The sequence below is a fragment of the Centroberyx gerrardi genome, chromosome 9 (genome assembly GCF_048128805.1).
Source record: "Centroberyx gerrardi isolate f3 chromosome 9, fCenGer3.hap1.cur.20231027, whole genome shotgun sequence".
Lineage (NCBI taxonomy): Eukaryota > Metazoa > Chordata > Actinopteri > Beryciformes > Berycidae > Centroberyx > Centroberyx gerrardi.
Genome location: NC_136005.1, coordinates 4,260,352 through 4,282,851, shown reverse-complemented (window position 1 = coordinate 4,282,851; position 22,500 = coordinate 4,260,352). Strand labels below are relative to the sequence as shown.

Genomic DNA, 22,500 nt, shown 5'->3' with positions numbered 1-22,500 from the left:
TAGGCCTCTATTATCAATCAATACCACTTGAGAACTAAACTTAAAGTTCTTGCTGATATCAAAGAGTAGAAATCCGTTGCTTTTACTGAGCACAGACAACACAGACTTAGACCATTATTTTGGGGATCATTAGACAAAAAAGCAGTTTGAAGAAGTTTGCCGCTTGAATAATAAAGTCGTCCTCCTCTCACCTCTGAATCACATCCGCCTCTCCTCATATCTGCCTCCTCTCCCCGCTCTAATGCGCTCTTATCTGCAAGTTCAACCTCTCTGCTTAGCTATTATTTCTCCTATTTTTTTCCTTAGCGCTTCTTCTTCTTCTTCTTCTTACATAATCACTCTAGGGTCACAGGAATGTTGTTACATATGTTAATAATAACAACATGGTGCTTTACTGATCTGTGTAGGGAAATGCTCTTTTCAGTTGGGAGTTCAGAGAGTAGATTCAGCTACAGAACTGCGTGTGAACCCTGAGCTTTTAAGGGATTCAGTGTCTTTGCTCGTGGACACTTCAGCAGGGCGGATGCTCGCCGACATGCGGGCTTGAACCCGGGTCCTCCGGTTGAAGGACGGTCTCCCCGCACAGTGTCGCTGAGCCAGACGTCGAGCCCCTTACCTGCTCACTCACTGTGAGCCGCTCTGGATAAGAGAATCAGCTAAATGACTAAAATGTAAATGCGGTCGCCTGTAAGGTCGATGAGCTTGGAACTGAAGCGTGTTCAACCGTGGCGCTCATTGAAAGCCATTTTGCATAAGAGCATCAGCTAAATACCTAAAATGTAAAATGTGATGAGAAGATTGAGATATAATCCGTTATTCTTCCATTTGAGAAAAACATCCCACTACAGGTGAAAAAAGCAGAAAATTAAGTCACTTTGCTTTGATTTCTGCAATTTGACACATGATTCCTGGCAATGAAACCGGTACTGGTATCGCTGCATCCCTCACAGCCATAAGCAGATAACTCCCCACACACACACACACACACACGCACACACACTTCCCCACTTCCTACCTGTATCCGTCGATGAAGCTGGAGTTGATGTAGTCGGAGCCTTCCAGGCCTCTGATTGGCTGCAGGCAGACGCGCGTGGTCTCGTAGGGCATGATGTTGACCAGCCGATTCTTGAACTTGTTGCAGGGAAGGTTGGCGCTGATGAAGCGCGACGTGTGGGCCTTGGAGTTGGCCAAACGCTGGAGGGGGGAGGAGGAAGGATGAAAGGAAGGGTGGGAGGAAGGAGAGGAAACAAAGAAGGAAGGAAGGTAGAAAGAAAGGAAGAATGGATGGATGATGGAGGGAAAAAAGCAGAAGTGAAAGCAAAAGTAAGGAGGAGACGGACGGTAGAAGGGAAGGAAGGGAAGGATGGAAAGAAGGGTGAAGGAAGAGAGGAAGAGGAAGCAAAGGAGGAAGAAAGGGAGGAAGAAAGGAAGGTTGGAAGAAAGAAAGAAAGAAAGAGAGAAAGGATGGATGGGTGGAAAGAAAGCACAAGTAGAAGTGAAAGCAGGAGTATGGAAGGGAGGAAAGAAGGTAGAAAGAAAGGAAGGATGCAAAGAAGGATGGAGGGAAGAGGAGGGAGGAAAGGAGGAAGAAGGAAGGTAGGATGTAAAGAAGGACGGAAGGAAGGGGAGGAAGGAGTAAAGGAAGGAAGGAAGGGTGGATGGATGGATGAAGGAAGGAAGGAAGAAAGCAGAAGCAGTAAAAGCAGTAGTAAGGAGAAGGAAGGTAGTAAGGATATGATGAAGGAGGAGGAGAAGGAGGGAAAGAAAAGAAGGAGACATAGAAGGAGGAAAAATAGAGCGGTGAAAGGAAGGGAGAGTGAAAGTGGGAGAGTCGAAGGTAGGAAAGAAGAGGAGCGCGAGAATAGATGAGAAAAGAGAGGAGAAAGGAGGAAATGAAGAAAGAGGGACAGGAAGGAAAGAAGGGAGGGGAGGACAGGAGCAAGACAGATAAAGAAAGAATATTAATGATGGAAAGTAATAAAGCACAACTCAATCTGATGTGATCTTTCACCCAGGCATGATGGTGCGGCTTCAAAGAGACGCCACAAAAACACACTGATCAAAACACTTTATCCCCCCTTTCCCCCCCCCCCATTATATTTATACTTACATATTTATCGTATTATCCCGTGATATTTATTTTTTATTTTGCAGCTTGTGGGGTCGTGCAGGGTCAGACGCAGCGAGGGAAAGTCTACCGCACACCGGGACTAACAAGCCAAGTCTGCACCAAACACAAAACTCTCAAATATCTCTCCTGCTTCTGAAAGTGGGTCACCAGCGCCTTCGATAATGACGGTGTGGTGTGTGTGTGTGCACAAAAACACACTCGCCACCCGGGGACGGTCGGGCACACACACACACGCTTGTACACAGACACTGTAATGATCCAAATGAGGAGCTGTACTGCTACATCATCATCATCATCATCATCATCATCATCATAAGGACCTCTGTGGGAGTTTGTGGGTCAGCAAGTCTGACTATCGTCTCCTCTCAGCCTCAGTGTCTCAACAAAGTGTGTGTTTATGTGTGTGTGTTTATGTGTGTGTGTGCTTGTTAACTTTTGCCTGCATATGGATACCTTAGCCAAAGCCTATTTAGCACTCCATTTCTCCCTCTTTTTCTCTCCTTCCCTCGCTCATACCATCGCAACCTCCTCCCCTTCCTCTTTCAATTATCCCTTGTGTTATTTCTCTCTCTCTCTCTCTCTCTCCTCTCTTGCGCCACTATCTCAGTCTGTCATTGGCCACTTGGAGTCAGGCCAGCCCCTCTCCTCCTCCTCCTCCTCCTCTCCCCTCATCCCTCGCTCCTGTCCTCCCTTTGATCTGTTTTTCACAGAGGCACCTGGAAGGGCTTGAGATGGCCTGGCACTGCTAAAGAGGCCCTCAGCTACACCATCAAACACCCCAGGGGGGTGCGGGAAACTCGGCCAAACCTGGCAACCCGTCGTCCAGCGGGCCAGAGGAGCACCTAGGGTACTTCTGGTCACGGTTGCCAGTTCCTTGCTGTTTATATCTGTCGGGTTGGAAGGTAAAGGCTGCTGTGTGTTAAGCATGTTACTCCGCACCACAGCAGGGACGAAGATGTTTGGCATAATAAATCTGGAACTAGGGGAGACAGGAGGGATTTGTCCAATGTCCAAAAACAGAGAGGACCAAAGTTGTCTTCACTTTCAGCTAAAAATACCCTTGTTAATCTGGCATCGCTCTATTTGGACATTGAAAAATTCTGACTTTGATCCATTTTGGCCACGCACCTTCATCAGGGAGTGTGTCTCCTTAAAAAATGCATTTTGGTGACACTTTAAGTGCACTGTGATGCATTGCAAACAGATTATAAGCCAATTGGAAGCATGGATAAACTTTTCTTACAATTTAATCATCAGGCAAACATCATAAAACTACATTCAACTTCATATCACCTCAAAAACTACACAGGTGCCCCAAAAACTCTGTAATTTCTTTGTGTGCATTACAATCTTGCTCTGATTATAGTAATTATCATGCACTCACAATGTGCTTATAATGCGCCTACAGTGCCTTTATAATGGCTTATGAGCACCACTTCATGTAAAGTCTTACTGGCAATTACATTTCAAAGTGAAGAGTGCCTTGGTCCTCTTGCTGCTTTTGGATTCCCCTGAAAACCCCGTCGCCGAATCATCCCGATATCGCTCTCCTCTTATTTTTCTCCTGTTGTGATGTGAATGCTAGTTTGCAATGTGCGGGTTATGTGCACACATGTCTTCTATGCATAAATCTGTCCCTAAGCATGCTTGTTATTCACGAGCATATGCCAGAAAGCAATACTCAGACAACTTGACAACTCTTCCCTATTTTCTCCTCATTCTCCCTGCAGAGTTCCTCTCAATCCAACTAGTCACAGCTAGAGTCTGTGCGTCTGTTTTTCCGACTGAGAATGACAACGAACCCCCTACACACACACACACACCTCCTCCCCAACACACACACACACACACACACACACCGCCTCCCGTCCCTATGGTGCAGCATTCTGCGGAGTCACTTCCTTACTGCCGAGTTAGCATACAGTCGTCCCTTTGTTCATTAGCCGAACGTCCCTCCTCCTACTTGCCCTGCCATCCACCCCCATTTGTCATCATCAAGTATTAATTACTTACCCCCCCCCTGCCCCCCCCCCGCCCCCCCTCCCCCAGCTCTCTCTCCCATCCCGGCTGCACTGTTGACGTTATTAATCCCCGTTCGACTCTCGACGCCGGCTCAGCATTATCCCCGTTACAGATGGCAACTGAGATCCCATCACCGTTTTGCACCGGTGGGTTAAAAAAAAAAAAAAAAAAATGGCCGAAAGACACCAACCGGTATTGTTTCTTGGCAGCTGCGATGATGAATGGCAACGGGAAGATGACGGATGATTGGAGAGTGAGCGCGTTGTGCGACTCAAGGTCAGCAGATACCAACTGGAGCGGAGGGGGGGTGTGTGTGTGTGTGTGTGTGTGTGTGTGTGGTGGGGCGGGGGGGGGCAGTTTTGAAGATGATGATCGTTAAGATCTTTAATGGCGATCTCTGAAATCGTCTATCTCGACCCGCTGCTTAGTCGTCACTTTCGCCAAGAAATCACACACTCTTTCTTTCTGGAGTTTAAACTTGAATCCACGCCGCTTTCAGCCAAAAAGCCTTTTGTCTTGTGCCCGCTGGATTAAAACCAATTTCTCTTTACTTAAGCATATTATTCCAAATCCTCAAAAAATGAATGATGGGCCCAAACAGTGGAGGGCTTAAATATTTCCATTTCCTGGCTTTTGCAGAAAAGACAATAATAATTCCAGCAGTGTGTGCCCAAGTGATTAAATGATTGAAGTGAGGCTCGAGAAAATAAAACAGATCTGCTTTCTAGTCCATCTGAGATCCTATTACTTAGACAGCATGTATAAACTGACAAATAGTTGCCATGTAAATAAGGCTGGTTTAATCTATATTCTACTTACCTGGGGCTGAAAGGTATTAACTTTTCAAGAGAACAACCTCCATTTGCCTTCGAATATACTTATATTTCCATAAAGTGTGTTTATCTCAAACTCTAAACCTTAAGCGTACAATATTCCTCACTTTGTTTATTCAGTGTGTTCATTATGTATGTATGAGGCACAAGCTGAAAGAGAGATCCAACCTCCATTTTGTCTATTGCCAAATTCAGCGTGAGTGAAGTTTGGGGGTTTGTTGTCGACTGCACCTCCGCTCGACTGCAAAACAATATTCTCCCGGTTTCCCCCCATCATCCATTTTGTGTCTTCCCCAGTCTCCTCATCAGGTTTCACAGTTTCTTTGCCATGAAGCATGTCACCGGTCAGACACTAGCGATCTCCACTTTACCATTTCCCCACACTTAAACCCTATCCCGTCTCTGTCAACTTCCTGGACCCTCCCTCCCAAATTCTTGGCTCTGAACTGTTTTCGCCCCGCTCCGCTCCACTTCCTCCAATACTCCATTTTGTGCCTTCCTCTCTCGTCTTCCTTTCTGAATAAAACATTGTCACTTTGTCACATGCAATTTTCATTTGCGCATATATTTGTCACATTTGTGTGTGTCATTAAAGTTTGATGTGTTATAATTTGTGGAGTCACAAGAAAATGCCAATCTCAGAAAAAGGTCACCTGCCAAAAACTACAGACAGTCTGTCCTGCAGCTGAAGTCCCCAGTGAAACCACCTGTTTTATCTTACTTTTTCATGTAGCCTACTTCCTCTATTTTTTTGTATTTAAAAGTTGACATCTCGATTGCAGCTATAGCTCAATGTAGCACCAATTAGCTGTAAATGTGCAGGTTGTTGTTGACTAGTTTTAACTGTAGCAGTTTGTCACCTAATGCTAGCTTTTGCTAGCTAACAATTTGACCATCAAAGAAGCACCACTAAGAACATTTTAAATAATGTTAGCATATTACTAATAGGCTACTAAAAATAAAGGCTGAGATTAATGCTGACATAACAATTTATCCTGGTTATTTTGGATAAGTATAATATGAAAAACATGAAGTAGAGCAACTGAAGGGAAAATCTGTGATTCATAACGTGAGCTAATGTTATCTGTTATCTACTTCATGTTTTTACCTTTATATTTACCGCTAAACCAACTAGGCCTAAATGTACAAGTTGGAGGTAACAACTAGTTTTAACAGCAGTGAAAAAATAGAAAAGATGCCGTTGGTTTGGAGATAAACACCATAATGTCACCATAATTAAATCCCGTTGCTGGATGAGTCTTTGATATGAACCTTCTGGGGTAATTTGTCCTCCAGCTCTGCTTGTTACTCGACAACATCGAAGGATCATTTTGGTGTCTATTTAAAATGTTTTGTCCAAAGACCGGTTGAGTTTACGTCTGTTTACATCTGCTTCACTGTCTTCTGGACTGTAGGCCTATTTCCCCACCCCAAGTGTGACGTAAATCAAATATGGCCGCCGTGCGATAAAAGCGAAATGGCTCGGTTTCCCCCCCGTACCTTGAACTCCAGCTCCATGCCGGTGACGTGCTCGCCGCTCTCCACCTGGGCCAGCTTCTGGATGTAGGAGTAGAGGCTGCGGGCGGCGACCTCGGTGTTGCCGCAGGCGACGGCCTCCAGCAGCGCGTCGTGGATGAAGCTGTACTGGTCCTCCGTCTGCACCATGTAGTTCCGCTGCGAGCGCATCAGCGTCACGTGGCCGTAGATGTCCGCCGTCTTCTCGTGCTTGATGCGCTCCAGCATGGCGTCGATGACGATGAAGCAGCCCGTCCGGCCAACACCCGCGCTGGAGGAAGACGAGGGAGAGAGAAATATGAGGTTTTTTCCCTCATTTCTTTACCTCGCAGCTCTCTATCATACATCATTCTAGGGACACAAGAAAATTTGTTATGTTGACTCTTGACTTCCTTTCTGTTAATTGCTTCTAACGTTTGCGATCTCGGATTTTACTCAAGTCACTCCGGATGAGAGCGTCAGCTGAATTCCTAAAACATAAAAAAAATGTAAAATGGATTATGTGTGTTTGGTAACGAAAATAAGCAAAGCAAGCTGTCAAATTTCAGCTTTGTTGTGTGTGTGTGTGTGTGTGTGTGTGTGTGTGTGTGTGTGTGTGTGTGTGTCGCATCGGCAACACTGCAGTGCCCTTATCGCGCCAAAAAAGGAAGGTTTCAATTTGAATAAGCCAGTTGGGAGATACCGCATGTAAAAGGAGGAAAGGGCTAAGGAGCAAAAAAAAAAAGAGAAGAAAGAAAGATGGGGAGGGATTATGATGGGGCTTTTGAGAGAGAGGAAAAAAGAGAGAGAGAGAGAGCTGGAGAGAATAAAAGCAGGGAAAAGAGGGATGCTTAAAGAGAAAGATGATGTGACCAGAGGAGAGATGAAATGACAGAAGTCTGTGAGGAGAGTGAGTGTGTTTGTGTAATGTTTGTTATGTAATGTGTATTATGTAATTATAATCTAGCCATGTATGTTGGTGTATGTATGTTGTTGTGTTTGTGTAGTATGTGTTTGACAGCTGGAATATCCTGTGGATTACATGCAATGTATACACACTACACAAACATCGCCTGAGACTATATAAATACACAGGACTGCAGAATACACAGGCTCACACACACACTCACACACACACACACTCACACACACACACACACAGTATCATGGATGTGTTGTGAGCCGTCTCTGTCCCACGGTGTATCTGTGGCAATAATATAAAGAACAAATTAATTAGCAGTCGAATTAGCAGTTTATTTGAATGGGGTGGCAGCTTTCTGGCTCCCGAGTTGATCAGTTGTTTTAATGTCTTTTATTGAGACTACGGTAACATTATGATATTTAGCTTGCTGGGTAACATTAGCAACTGAACTGAACCACAAACAGTTTATAGTGGGGGTTCGGATCCCCAAATTGACGCAAATTAGGCCATGGACCCTGATCTGATGAGATTTTATCCCAGGGATTTTTGTTGTTGATTTTTTATTGAACTGTGTACACTGTAAGTGGGGAGATAATAGTGATGAGAGTGAAACCTTTTATTAGAATAGTCATTCTCATACATTGTCCAATTAGGATAATTTCTAGCGAATTAAATCAGAATTAAATTAAACTATTCCTCATTTTGTTGGGGGATCCGATCCAGACCCCACCTTGAGAACCACTGGTTTATATATATATACAACAATGTGCTTTTGTATAAAATAAAATAAAAAACATTTAGCTATATATATCACCATACATCATTTGATATGGCAGCAGTCCATGCAAACTAATACACATAGAACCCAGAAGTAAGTTCTCCTGTTGCGTGACATCATCTAAATTAATTTACATATTAGAAGAGAATTATGGGAGTTGTGTGAAAAATCTCAGCTAAGATGTGAAGACTTATAGTTTAAGTGAAATCTTTGCACCGATACAACTTTTACTTCATTTTTATAATTTGATACTGTTCAATAGAGAACAGACATGATTTGTTCTAAATGATTGATGCGTCTCACTTCTGGCTGCCTGGACCTGAGTTCGACCACACTGCTGCCATAGTAAAAACTAACATCAAGGCCTGGAGCAGCAGGAACAGCTGAAATATTAACATCCTACATCTATTTTAGGTATTTCTGCTTGACAGTGTACAGTGGAGAAAGTCTGGAAAGCAGAGAAAGAGAAAGATACCTTTAGTTTAGTGCACAATATTTGAAGAGTTAATTTCCAAAACAAGATATATCCATTTCAGCATTCAATATCTCTAAAACATGGGGGGTCCAGTCTGTAAAAGTGTTATTTTGTAAGGTGAGGACTTAAGGTAGTTTCTATCTTTAAAAAAACAAACCTAATGTGTTTTCATTTTATTCCTTGTTTCCTTTTGAAAGCATATATGACACTTTTTTTTTTTTTTAAATGGTAGATATCTCATTTTGGAACAAACTATAGCACAATATTCACTATGCAGATGTGTGCATATCACTGTTACATAACATTTGGTATTGCTCTAATACTGCCGACATCTCTTTCTCAGGAAACTTCCTGGTTGTAACTACGTCACTGAACCCAGAAAACAAATAGAGTAACTGGAGAGATGAATTGTGTTGCAGGTTTGAACTCACACATAAATCACAGAGAGCTGTCAATGGAAGATTTAGTGGTAGGATTTAGGCGCGTGTGTAGCCAGCCATACATTCTGCTATCTGACAATGCATTATGTGTGGAGCACACTGTATTGGGCTAGTGTGCCAGGAAATATACAGCAATGTTGTAGGCTGGTCTCTGCACTCCAGCTTAGGAAGTGATTTAATCATGTATTGAGTCTTAAAATATCATTCTTATTAATATATATATATATATATACTGTATATATATATATCTGCAAAGGGGGTTGGAAATTTTCGCTTGTTTCCAATGCAGTTTAATTTGTTTCAAGAATTTGCAAAGTGAAAGTGATAATATCTTGAAAAAAGACAGATCACTTTACATGTTTCAAGATAATGTCACGTGATTAATTAATTAAAAATCATCTCATTTGCAATGGAAATAAGTGAAACTGTCTGTCCTCCATCCATCCTAGATTATTACTTAGTGGAATCAAATCAGTATATAATGCCTCTAAAAAAAAAACCTCTGTGACTGACATGATTTTTCCAAACGGTTTGTTTTGGGGATGTAGCCAAAGTGCTGCAGCAGTTCAGCGAGCAGGCAGTAAAAAGTGGAAATTCTGTATTGGTTCATCTATAAATGTCAGAGAGACTTTTCAAAAGTGGCCTGGCTGTGAGGCAATAAAAGCACCTTAACTTAATCAGAGTCTAGAGTCCTTTGCCCAGCTGTAGCTCTTAAGAGGTGCTGGGAAGTGCAGCTGCTGAAATTATTTTGAAATAACAAGGCTGTCTATGAGTAATTAAATGATTAAAGGTACTATATGTAGCATTAGAACATCTATAAATCATTACCACATTAATTTTGAGAGAAATTAGTATAATTACCGTAAACAAACAACATCATTGCCTGAGATCACCGGCAGCCTCGAGCGGCTTCTACGCTGCATTTTACATCGTGTGCCACCGGGCCGGATTTGGTGAGAAATCTGCCGGATTACTTTATGGCACAAAACAGGAAGAGGGCGGCGGTCTTCCAGAGCAAACGAGGCGAAAGCTTTCAGAGTTTCTCGTAACGGCAGATGGTGCAAGGAGCGAAAGGCCTAACATGTTTATCCTCTTCAGTAAAACAAAACAGAAAGTAAACGCAACACCGGGGAGGAAGAGGAGGGGGAGGGGGAGGGGAGGACAACATTGTCTTTGTGCATGAAGCGACAGGATTTATGGGAAATGTGGTCTTAATTTTGAGAAACACCAGCAGTAACAAGACCACCGGTGTGAGATGGAGGCTACCGATCGTCTCCGTTATGGTCTCATTTGTTTACGGTAATTATACAGTTTTCAGTAGCTTCATCAACCCTAACCCAGCCTAACACGACCGCTGACCTGCAGTGGGCGATGATGGGGCCGGCGTCGGGCGGGTTGCAGGTCTTGACCCTGCGGAGGAAGGCCAGGAAGGGGGTGGGGTACTCCGGGACGCCGTGGTCGGGCCACGCTGTGAACTGGAACTGACGAACCTCCCGCTTCTCACTGGAGCCGTTCTGGAGGGAGCAGAGAGGGGAGGACACACTGGGTTAGATATGGAGGTGGAGCTGATGAGTGTTGATTGATTGATTGATTGATTGATCCATACAGCACAAACTCCGGTATCACACAAATAAAGTATGTTATGTTCCTTTTTTTGAAGCGTATATCAAGTATCAAATCTTTTATAATCTTCCCATCAAAAGAAACTAGCAGAGATGGAAGTGTGTGAAAGTGTGAATAACGGTGTCTGGGTGCGTGTGTGTGTGTGTGTGTGTGTTATTGTTGTTGACATAACTATATCTACTCCATGGTAGAGTCAGTCATCACCTTCTCTATTATTACTTGGTTTGGTAATCTCTCAACAGGTGACAGGAACAGGTTGCGACATATAGTTAAAGTGGCCAGTAAGATCATCGGTGTTAAAGTCGAGATGAAACGGCATTTGGAGAGTATCTAACTTCCGTATCGTGACGTATTTCCGAGTGAAACAGGAAAGACAGGCGGGACATAACGTTGGGAGGAATTTGATTTGAACGTTGAAAAGTGGGTGTGTCAAAACACCCGAAGACACACCGAAGTACCGTGCTGTTGCTAGCTAGCTAACTAATGAATCTTAGCCTCTTAGCTCTGTGCGCTAAAAGTTGAAGATTGATTGATGGGTGGATGTCATGATATTATTGGTTGAAATTGGTTATGGGCATGCTTACGTAAGCACACGGCATATTTTGTTTTACAGGAAGAAAACATGATTGAATTTTGATGTAAGAATACAAAGAAATTGATTTTTTGTATTTTTTTTTGGCATATATTGTTAAATAGGTGCACAATATGACCGGGGATGTGATCTAAAAGGGTTAAAAAGGCATTTTTCATTTCATCTCGACTTTAAACTGCCTGATCTGTCTCACATCTTCAGTAAGAGAGCAACTTCTAACGCTCGAGATATTTTACAGTGTCCTCTTCATCCTCTGTATGGAGAATTTGAGCTCCTACCCTCCAGACGGAGATTTAGACCAAAGGCCAGGTCTAACAGGTTGAATAATTCTTTTATTTCTCAGGCCACCAAACTGTTAAATGCTCATGATGACCCAGCTGATGATTAGTTTCCCATTTAACTACTGGGGGCTGATGATGGTTTTAGCGATGGCTAAACATACTCTAGGTTTCCTGTTGTCACTTGATGTATTCATGTATTCAATCATGTTTTTTGTACCTGAGTCCGTGTGCCTAAGTCTCTGTGTGTTCTGTTTTATCTGGCTGCAATACAAATTTCCCCTCGGGGACAATAAAGTTGAAGTTGAAGTTGAATAGAGTGTGTGTGGGTGTGTGTGCGCGCGCACTGGGTTACATAAGGCAGGGTGGCAGTCAGCAGGGAGACCCAATTATTAAAGTTAGTGTCCCGTCGATGAACCCACTTCCCCTCAACCTGCCTCGTCTCCTTCTACTTCAGCTAGTTTTTTCCTACATCTCCCAGAATGCCTTTCGACAATCCCCCAGAGAATGTGCCTGAACTTGTTCCATTCAGCTGTGGGTTATATGTGAAGGTAGAGAGAGCGTTGGAGATAGCGATAGCAGAGAAAGAGAGTGAGGTTTTTCAGTCAAGAAAAAGTGAGGCTCCTGTGGGTGGAGAAATTGGTCTCTCTCCTCTTCTACGATGGATTTCTCCCTGTATGATTGTTGAACGTCTCTTGGTGCAAAATGGCGGCTCTAGAAAGAAGCCCTCGCTCTTTGATTCTGAGGGACTGACACCAAAACCTGACGTTTACCGCTGAGGTTTTACATCCTGAAACATTTTCTGCTATGAAACTCCACTGAAGCTGCTGGAAACATCTGGACGGAACATCACTTTGTCTACGTTTGGCCAGTTATCTACAGGAATACGAAAAATACACCAAACAACAGAATGGGCCCAGAAATACAAGGTACATCAATTGCTATTTTTTTTAACAGTGTTTTAAAATGGACTTTACTTTTAAGTCCTTGCTTGACAAAATGCTAACACTTCTACAGACTAGATTTAGATTTTCTACCCAAAAATGATATCTATCATTTTGGAATAAAACCCTTCAGTTGTATTTGGCTTGTTTCTGCAGAGACGATACAAACACATTGGACTGTATCGTAATGAGGCTAGATGATGCCGTCTCTCGTGCGTGTTCACATGCAACTGTAAACACATAAAAGCTGTTCCTCTGATGCAGAGGAAGATTTTTGAGGAGGACGAGGATCCTTCCATCCTCCGCTCCCTCTCCTCCTGGAAGATCGTCTAACGGAGGTGCTGTTTGCATTTCAATGCAACGCTCCTGCTTCCCTGATGGAGAGATTTTTTTTCTTGCTGAATAAATGAATAAATAAGCGTGGTAATTAAAAGCAAACTGACCTAGTTCTTTTTCTTCTTTTTTTTTTTTTTTTTGGACATTCCCTGGTTCTGTGTTTCCACAGCTGAGGCTAGCTGTGTGGAGGTGAGCGGCGCCTTGCTGCAGCTTTGCTTTTAATTGTAATTTTTTCTAAAGGATTTATCAGTGCAGCAGGTTCTGTGTCACTGCAGGACATGCATACATATGGATAGGTGCGCTGTTGGCTGCTTTGTAAATGCACCGTGTGTGTGTGTGTGTGTGTGTGTGTGTGTGTGTGTGTGTGTCCGCTGCCAGCCTCTGCCACCTATTACTTCAGAAGAATTCAACTAAATATATTTTCTCGTAGAGAGAAAGTGAAAACAGCTCAGTGAGACATCATAGCAATGACTGAGGTTATAAGGAGAAGGGAGAGGATGGATGGATATACAGACAGACAGACAGATAGACAGACAGATAAATACATACATACATACATACATACATATAAGGATGTAGTGGAGGGTAAACTCACCTAAAATCACTTTACCCTCCTTTTTATTTGCAGAAATAGAGTTTAACACCTTTTTAGGCTGACATGAATCTTTATGATTTAAATGTATAGCACACATCATGGTAAGTAGTATCAGACTGATGTAAGTTATATAAAGATAGGGTCTTTTAATGAGAAAAGCATAAATTAATTGATTTTCCCTTATATTAGTGTTGTTTGTCTTATGATAATCACTGACCGGCGGCCATTGTTTACACTGCTTACGTGCGTACATGCACACAAATGACAGAGATCTATAATAATAATAATAATAGTCACAATAATAATGATACTAAAGCATTTTCCTTAACAACACAGAGATAGTGAGAGCGAGAGAGAGAGAGAGAGAGAGAGATAGTCAGAGAGAGAGAGAGAGAGAGAGATAGTGAGAGAGAGAGTCGTATCGGCGGGTTTCACAGAGGCTGAGAGCGTTTGAATGTAAATGGCCCTGAATGTCAACCAGCCGGCTCTAAAGCGCCGCTATCTTGCTATCTTCAGCGTCACCGGTTCGCTCCGGCACCCGCCGCGCCGCCGCCGCCGCCGCCGCCGCCGCCTCTCCAGCTAGAAAGGCAGCGGGCACTTTAGCTCGGTGCTATCTGGTAAGAAGGCATCGCTATGGAAATGTGTGATCCATCCAACACCAGACACTCATCTATACCTCTTCTCACACCTCCGGTTACAACACTTAAGAGGTGGCATGGAGGCAGCGGAGAGGAGGAGGGAGGTGGAGCAGGTCGGGCAGGAAAATATCTAGATATTTTGTCCGGTGGCTGGTAAATCTCAATTAACCTGCCAATTTGGCTATTTAACCAGCCAAATAGGATTTTAAATTAGAACAGTACCTCCGAACGATGGTTGGTTACCTGCAGAAGTGGCTGCTATAGAGTAGACTAAGGGCGTGTTCACACTATTCCATTATAGTCAATAGGAAGCGGCTGCAAAGTGGATGGAAAATTACACCTGATTTCATTATAGGCAGAGCTTTTTTTAGAGAAATCCCATTTTTCAAGTTTTTAAAGGAGACCACATGACTGCAACCATTTATTTGAGAGCTGACAAGAAAGAAGAGGCTGAGTTTCATGGTATGAAGGCAGCTGACAACAGCCAGAATGAAAAGAAAGTAGCGGTACAAAAGTTGGTAGTAGTGGTTAAAGTCGAGATGAAATGAAAAATGCCTTTTTAACCCTTTTAGATCACATCCCCGGTCATATTGTGCACCTATATACCAATATATGCCAAAAAAAATACAAAAAATCAATTTCTTTGTATTCTTATATCAAAATTCAATCATGTTTTCTTCCTGTAAAACAAAATATGCCGTATGCTTACGTAAGCATGCCCATAACCAATTTCAACCAATAATATCATGACATCCACCCATCAATCAATCTTCAACTTTTAGCGCACAGAGCTAAGAGGCTAAGATTCATTAGTTAGCTAGCTAGCAACAGCACGGTACTTCGGTGTGTCTTCGGGTGTTATGACACGCCCACTTTTCAACGTTCAAATCAAATTCCTCCCAACGTTATGTCCCGCCTGTCTTTCCTGTTTCACTCGGAAATACGTCACGATACGGAAGTTAGATACTCTCCAAATGCCGTTTCATCTCGACTTTAAGGATTTAGTAGGTAGTGTAGTGGCTATGTTGTGTGAGTTTGAGAGCTGGGAGCTGGGCATAAGCACTGTTTTCAGATAGTGAACTAATACTAATACTAATACTTTTCTTCTTGGCTTTAATTTCTTTCCCTAGCACCAACTGCATGTTGCACGACCCACTTTTCATTATCAGTACAAAATGCAGTTGAGGCAGCACTTTTTCTACAAAAAAAAAAGCAGAGCAGTGTGTGAACGCTCCCTAACTTAGCAGCCACAGCTAAAATCTACAAGCATGTGGCTGATGGCTAATTTCCCACCCTGGTGTGTAGGAAGGAGGGAAATAACACACAGGACAGGAGAGCAGAGGAGTGATGCAGGGAGGAATGACATGAAGAGAAAATGTGAAGCGGTAAAGGGAGAGAGAGGCACCTAAGTAAACCGCCTCCCTTCTGTCTGCACCTTGCACCTGTTCAACACTAAACCCTGGTGTATTTATGTGGCGGATGGAGGGATTTCCAATGTTTTGACTGCTGAGAGAGAAAGACAATACAGAGACAAACAGAAAGAGAGACAGAAATAGAGAGACAAAGACGGAGCAACAGAGCAGGAAAGTGAAAGAAACTAGAGAGAACCAGACCTGAGTGTTTGCAGATAATATTCTTGGTTTGTTTGAGGCTGCTTATGTTCCAGATGGGTGGGGTTTGTCATATGAGACGACGCAATGAGTACCAGAAAGTTTACACAATCACAGGAGCATTTGAAAGTCAATTTGGTCTACTTTTCTGATTGGCAACTTTCCAGACACTATTTGGACTGTAGTGGTGCGGTAAACCCCACCCATCTGTTGCTCCAAGCGTTTTAATCGTTTTAAAACAAACGCTTGAAAATATCATTTGACTCAGGTGAGGTGAGAAGAGGGGAAAATAGACAACAAAGGGTAAACAGGCGGAGAGAGAAAAGACGGAGAGGTGGAGGAACGAGAGAGACGAAAAACCAAGGCTGACAACACAGAGAGAGAGAGAGAGAGAGAGATAGTAGAAGAAACTCAAAAGAAATTCAAAAGAATATTCTAATTATTTCTGGGGATGCAGCAATCAATCGGCCATCGATCATAATTGGTCGATAGACATTCTAAATAGATAACTGAACACCATTTGAACTGCCTGATCACATTAAAGGCCTTTTTGTTATTTATGCTCATATGAGATTTGACGGTAATAAAACAGTCTTTTGTTTTTTTTATTTTTTATCATTTATGAAGTGGAAGTTTTAATTTGAGAATTGCCAGGAGCGTGACACAGAAAGAGAGACTTGGTCATTTCATTTTGCTCCTACTTGAGTGTTCAGAGTGTTTGATTATTGTATTCATTTACTATTTTCAACTACAATTAATTATATAATATATATAATTATATATAATTAAAAACAGTTTAATGTGATGGAGAGAAGGCATCGTCTATGCTGCCTCAGTGAAAATGTTTTCCATGTGCTACCAGCAGCATTAAGCACACTAACAAAAGTCAAAACAAAACAAAACAAAGCTCTGGTTTATTCACACATGGTTAGACCTGCAATGTCATGCAGCCATGAGCACAACCTGTTAAACACAGGGCTATATTGAAATTTTTCTGTTTATGCTTGCTGCGCGCTTTCACCTGATGTGCCGTTGTTAGTAGAAAGCCCGGCGAAAATGCATCATTTCAATTGGTGATCAGATCGGTGATCAGAACAGGCCTCCAAAAACCTGCCGCATCCTTAATTATATCACAAATCAACACAGTTTGAATACATATACTATTATGTGTTCTGAAATTTGACATTTTCTACTCTGTCTCGGCATGACTGTTTCTGTTTAACAATCATGCCAATAAATTGAGTGAAATTGAAAATCAGCAGAGTGAGACAGAGGAAGCTTGGATGAGGCAGAGAGAGGTGAGCCTGGGTGGGAGAAAGGAAGATAGTTTTAGTTTCCTCAAGGCCCCCCTCCCTCTCCCCAGAGGGTGGGGGGTGGGTGGGTGTCTCTGCATACAACCAGGCACATCACCGCTACCCCCCCCGCCCCCCCCCCCCCACACACACACACACACTACACCTTGGCTCTACTCCTACGCCGGAATCACACCAGAGGATTAAATCTGACTTAAAACTCTTGTGCTATGCAGGATTGGTCTTTCATTTTATTCTTGGCTTAACATTGGACAAAAAAAAAAAAAAAATCCCCATCAGCTCTTGAGTCACGTCTGCTGGTTGCAGAGAACATCCGGTAACCAAAAGGTCGCAGGTTCGATCCCTGCAACGGCCAAAGTGTCCCTCTGCAGCCACCTGTCCCGTCCCGTCTCGGTACTGAGCGAGGCGCTACACCCTCTACCTGCTCACTCGCTCTAAGTCGCTCTGGATAAGATTGTCAGCTAAATGCCAGACATGTAAACATTATTTTCTCTCCTGGTGCGAGCGCTGCTTTACTCTCTTCACTGCTCCCTCCTAAAACTAAACCTCCTAATCTTAATCTACAGAATAAAGTGAAGAAGTGCCGCTTGGGTGTGCTGTGCGTGGCTGACTGGGTAGCTGTGTGTGTGTGTGTGCCTGTGCTGCCCGTCAGCACGTACTGTCTGTGCATGTCTCAATAATAGTAAGTAAGTAAGACTTTATTTATATAGCACCTTTCGAAACCAAGGGTTACAAAGTGCTTCACAAAAAGAGACATAATATAAAAGAACACCAAACATAAAATATACAGAAAGAAGTTAAACAGAGATGATAAACAGTAAAATCAGTGGAAAGCCAGAATAAAAAGATGGGTTTTAAGATTTAAAACTTTCACCTGAGTTTGCAGCTGTATGGTTGTGCAGGGAAACATTGTGGACAAAGGTGTGCGTGGTGCATGTGTGTATATATCTCTTTGTGTGTGTGTGTATGTGTGTGTGTGTGTGTGATCGTCCTACCTTGTGCAGGGAGAAGGTGCGGACGCAGAAGGTGGCCAGCTCTATGGTGTCCAGCAGGGTCACCTGGGTCATACCATAGGTCTCTGTGCCACGACTGGGCCAGTACTGGTCACACTTAATCTGAGAGAGAGAGAGAGAGAGAGAGAGAGAGAGAGAGAGAGAGAGAGAGAGAGAGAGAGAGAGAGAGAGAGAGAGAGAGAGAGAGAGAGAGACAGACATCAGCCCAAAATCTACAAACTCAAACGTATGCTACAAGTATACAAAGGCATTTTCATAAATATTCTTATAACTGGCTGCACTAATGAACAAGATCATGCATGTGGAGCACACAGATATTCATATCACGCTCGCTCACACACACACACACACACACACACACACACACACACACACACACACACAATCCCATCTCTTACACCGGGCCCCCTGTGGATCAGAGCGCCAGGCGGTGTTGACAGAAAACACCAGGACAGCTTCTCTCTATTTCACATCTAAGAGCCAACGCTGCAGGTGGGGAACACTCCCCCCCCGCCCCCCCCAAAACCCGTCAACACGCATCCTTCCCTAAATCCTCCTGTCTCCATCCACAACAACTGAGACAACACTACATATTCTTTTTTCTTTAGGAACATAATCATTACCTGAAGTTCATCATTCAATATCAATCAGTGAAAATACAATTACGTTGCCTTATCTTTCCGAAAGTAAGTTTGTAAGAGAAAGGCGTGACTTTTTTTTTTTTTTTTTTTTTACAAATGGTGGATAGACATCTCATTTTGGAATGAAACTCTTCAGCTGTTTCCGTTCCAGCAAAGCGGCGGCGCTCCGTCTGAAGCTCCAACGCCCCGCTCCCCCCCCCCCCCGGCGCCCCCGTCCCGTCAGCCCACCTAATGAAGATTCATTCAATATGGGGCGTGACGCGCCGGCTGGCCTCTGATGAGATGTGACAGCCAGTGAGGGAGACGCGTCGCTCTAACGCTCTCTCTCTCCTCTCCCGCTCGCACTGACACTCAGTGTCTACCGCCCGCTAATCCTGATCGCGTCTGACAGGAGTGGAACGCACATGTCGGGATGGGAGATAGGTAAACAAGTGAAAAGGGACAGAAGGAGGGGGGAAAAGATGAGGGGAGACACCTGGGGTGAGAGAGCCCGATGTTGACGCAGGTTTGGGTTGATAAGATGAAACATCGCGGTTGCCTTTTTGACATTTCGACAAGTCCGCTCGCTGTCTGCTGATCCGTCCCTAAGGGCGCGCTCGGATTATAATGTGCAGAGATAGAGCTGCTTCAACTGCATTTTGAGCTCATAATTTGAAAAGACGGGTCGCACGACACTCACTTTGTTTACATAATGACTAGCTGCCACTATCAGCAAACAGCACTGAGGCCCAACTGTCAAACACTGAGCAGAAACACACACGACCCCACCAATGCACTCCATACTGACGCTTTATGATCAGAGTAACAGCTACTACCAACTTTTCCACCGCTAGTTTTTTCTCATTTTCTGATAGTTGCAGTCGTAAACTGTAAGCTGCCTTCCTACTATGAATTTGTCAGCTCACAAAAAAGCAGAAGACGTCATGAACGCTCCTCTAAAAAGCTGAACTGTTCTTAAAGTCGAGATGAAATTAAAAATGCATTTTTAACCCTTTTAGATCACATCCCCGGTCATACTGTGCACCTATTTAACAATATATGCCAAAAGAAATACAAAAAATCAATTTCTTTGTATTCTTATATCAAAATCCAATCATGTTTTCTTCCTGTCAAACAAAATATGCTGTGTGCTTACGTAAGCATGCCCATAACCAATTTCAACCAATAATATCATGACACAACAGGTGAGGGAGGTGTGTGTGGAGCCAACAGTCCTCTGTAGCTCCGTTTCTCTCTGTAGCTCCGTATCGCGCTAAACTCTAAGCCCCGCCCACTGTTTAGCGGTCCAATCAAATGCGAAGGATTTGATTTAAATCCCTCTTGTAACTGTACGCTCAAATATTCTGTTTCACTGGGAAATACGTCACAGTACAGAAGCTAAAGACGCTCTAACTTCCGTTTCAGTGGGACTTTAAGGTTAGAAAGTGCTACGCTCTGCTTCGAAAGAAACCAGACACAGCACCTTTCCATACATCTTGCAGCCGCTCCCCATTGATTTTTGTGTAAAAAAACAGAAAGTTCTGGCAGTTTGAAAAAAGTGGAAAAGATGCACCCTAAAGTCTCATTCCTCCCTGCCTCAACATGCAAACTGATCTCTAAGCCCTTGTGTCCACCAGGCGCTTCTTTTCTAGCTGCCACTGCTAAACAGATGCTTGTGGGAGGCACTGGTCATGGGTTCTGCAGCAGCAACTGTTGATAGCCTTCTTCTTGCTAAAAAAATTGAATTTTAGTTTCCTGCACTGTGCACTCTGAGCGCTAAAACTTGCTAAGCTGTCAGTGCTTTTGGGAACGTGCAACAGCTTGTCCTTTCCACTGAAATTAAGGGAGAAAAAGGAGCCAGCGCTGTGAAGAGATTCCCGGTAGATATGCAGCCTAAGTCATCAGATGTGCACAAGTAGACCGTCTTTGAGTTAACTCCGTATTTTAACAGCCTCCTCTGCTGCTTTCACCACCCCGCTCAAAATTTCTAAGCTTCTCTGAAAGCAGTCCATCTCAAGAAAATGATGTCTGATTACCTCTGCCAGTGAGGTTCAGGTGCGCAACTGGGAAATCAAGGAGAAAACGTAAAGCTGTGCCATTTTTTCGGTTGGCAGAAATCGGTTGGCACTCGTACTTTGCCTTGTAAACCAATTCGGTTTGCGGTTTATTTGAAAAATGGAACAAATTCAAGTTGTCTGTGAGGTTGCCGGAGGAGGGCTTCAAAACAAACAGGCCCAACACGGAGCCAAGCGCTGCTCCGCAAACCGTTTGAGACTTGGACTTACCCGTGACTTCTCCTCCAGCCTGGTCATCATGACCACGGTGGCGGCTCTCTGCTCCCACACCATCCTCCAGAAGTCCCCGAACGTCTCCGGTAACGGACCCTGGGTGGCGATGTAGGCGTTCTGCTTCCTGTAGCCGTCAATGTAGTTGGCATTGATGTAGTCGCTGCCTGTGATACCTGGATATGGACCGGAGATGGAACAAACATTATTTAAAGGCTATTCTTCTGTCAATCCACTTTTTCAGTTACTTACCTTATTTGTACCCTTTTGCTTTAAGCCCTTTGCCACAGCACTTTTCTACTTGCACTGTCTGAACAGCGTGTTATTTGCTGATCAATAGTACACACATTCTTTGCTGCTGTGATTACCCAATTTCTCAATTTCAGTCTACACTACAAAGAAATCTCCTTACTAGTAATTTAATCATGCATTGAGTCTTCTCACCTTATTTTCTTGAAACAAGTGACAATGGGCTACGATAACAAATTCTTCTTAAAGAATTTTCTCAAAACAAGTGGCAATATCTTAAAATAAGGCAGATTCTTACAGCTTTTACAAGATAATGTCACTGGTTTAGAAAATGCTTGAATTAAGTGCTGAAACAAGTGGCATTATCTCACCCAATAGAATTTACCACTTATGTTCAGAAAAATACATTCTTCAGACTTGGTATAGGATCAAATGAGATGTTAAAATTGATTTTTTTTGCAGTGTTCATGTGGATCTGCAGGAAACTGCGGTCGTCGTACTGTTAAGATTACGTATGGATTCAAATGCAGCAACTGCTCCTCTGTCACGGCGTTCCTCACTACTATTATATCCTTTTCTTTTCCATTCCACCTCTGCGGTTCTGCCTAGTTTGCTGTAGATGTGGTGTAGCAGCCTCCATCTGATTTAGCACCGAGGCTGGAGTGCGCTGGAAGATGGAGGATGGTGGCGCCCGGGGAGTAAATCAGCCGCTAGAGCCGAGAGCCGGCGTTCCCTCCGCCATCGCTCTGCGCCTGCCACCATGCTCTGCTACACACCGGGCCCTCTAAATCTAGCCTTAAGGAGCCCGTTTGCACCGCTGGCTGGGCGAGAGTGTGTGTGTTGGGAAAGATGTTTAAATGCCAAGTCAGCGTGGCGTATACAGCACCATCCCCAAACCCTGCTTGGTCGATATAGGTCCACAAGCATGGAAGTGCTCTGCAGCACACTAGAAGGCTGCACAGCATATTTGCATATCTTTAATATATCCATAACGCAGGAACAGAATACTTCCAAGTGAACAATGTGTTTCGGCTCATAAAGCTTAGTGTGTAAAGATATGTGAATAGGAAACGGGTGTTTCACCTCTGTGCGGACCTCCGGCTCTGACCTGCAGCTGAGAAGAGAGACTTTTGACTTGTGATGTCTTATTCTCTAAGATTCGATTCTAGGGTCACAGGTTTTTATCTCTGCAACAGCAAATGTGTGTCCATTCTCAGCCAAGCTTCCTACCAAAGTGTCCTTGAGCTTGAGGCAGAGCTCCGACTGACTGGCTCACTCATTTTCACTTGCTCTGGATAACAGCGTCAGC

At 43.6% G+C, this 22,500-nt stretch overlaps 1 protein-coding gene across 1 annotated transcript in view; it reads right to left on the bottom strand.

The window, feature by feature from the left end:
• The window catches only part of ptprsa (protein tyrosine phosphatase receptor type Sa), a 296,738-nt gene that overhangs the window by 12,340 nt on the left and 261,898 nt on the right, over window positions 1-22,500 (bottom strand). The window contains exons 26-30 of the mRNA XM_078285725.1: window positions 20,943-21,118; window positions 18,020-18,139; window positions 10,455-10,609; window positions 6,487-6,772; window positions 1,016-1,194 (exon numbers count right to left, since the gene is read on the bottom strand). Of these exons, the coding sequence (XP_078141851.1) occupies window positions 1,016-1,194; window positions 6,487-6,772; window positions 10,455-10,609; window positions 18,020-18,139; window positions 20,943-21,118 (916 nt within the window). The remainder of the gene's footprint in view (window positions 1-1,015; window positions 1,195-6,486; window positions 6,773-10,454; window positions 10,610-18,019; window positions 18,140-20,942; window positions 21,119-22,500) is intronic.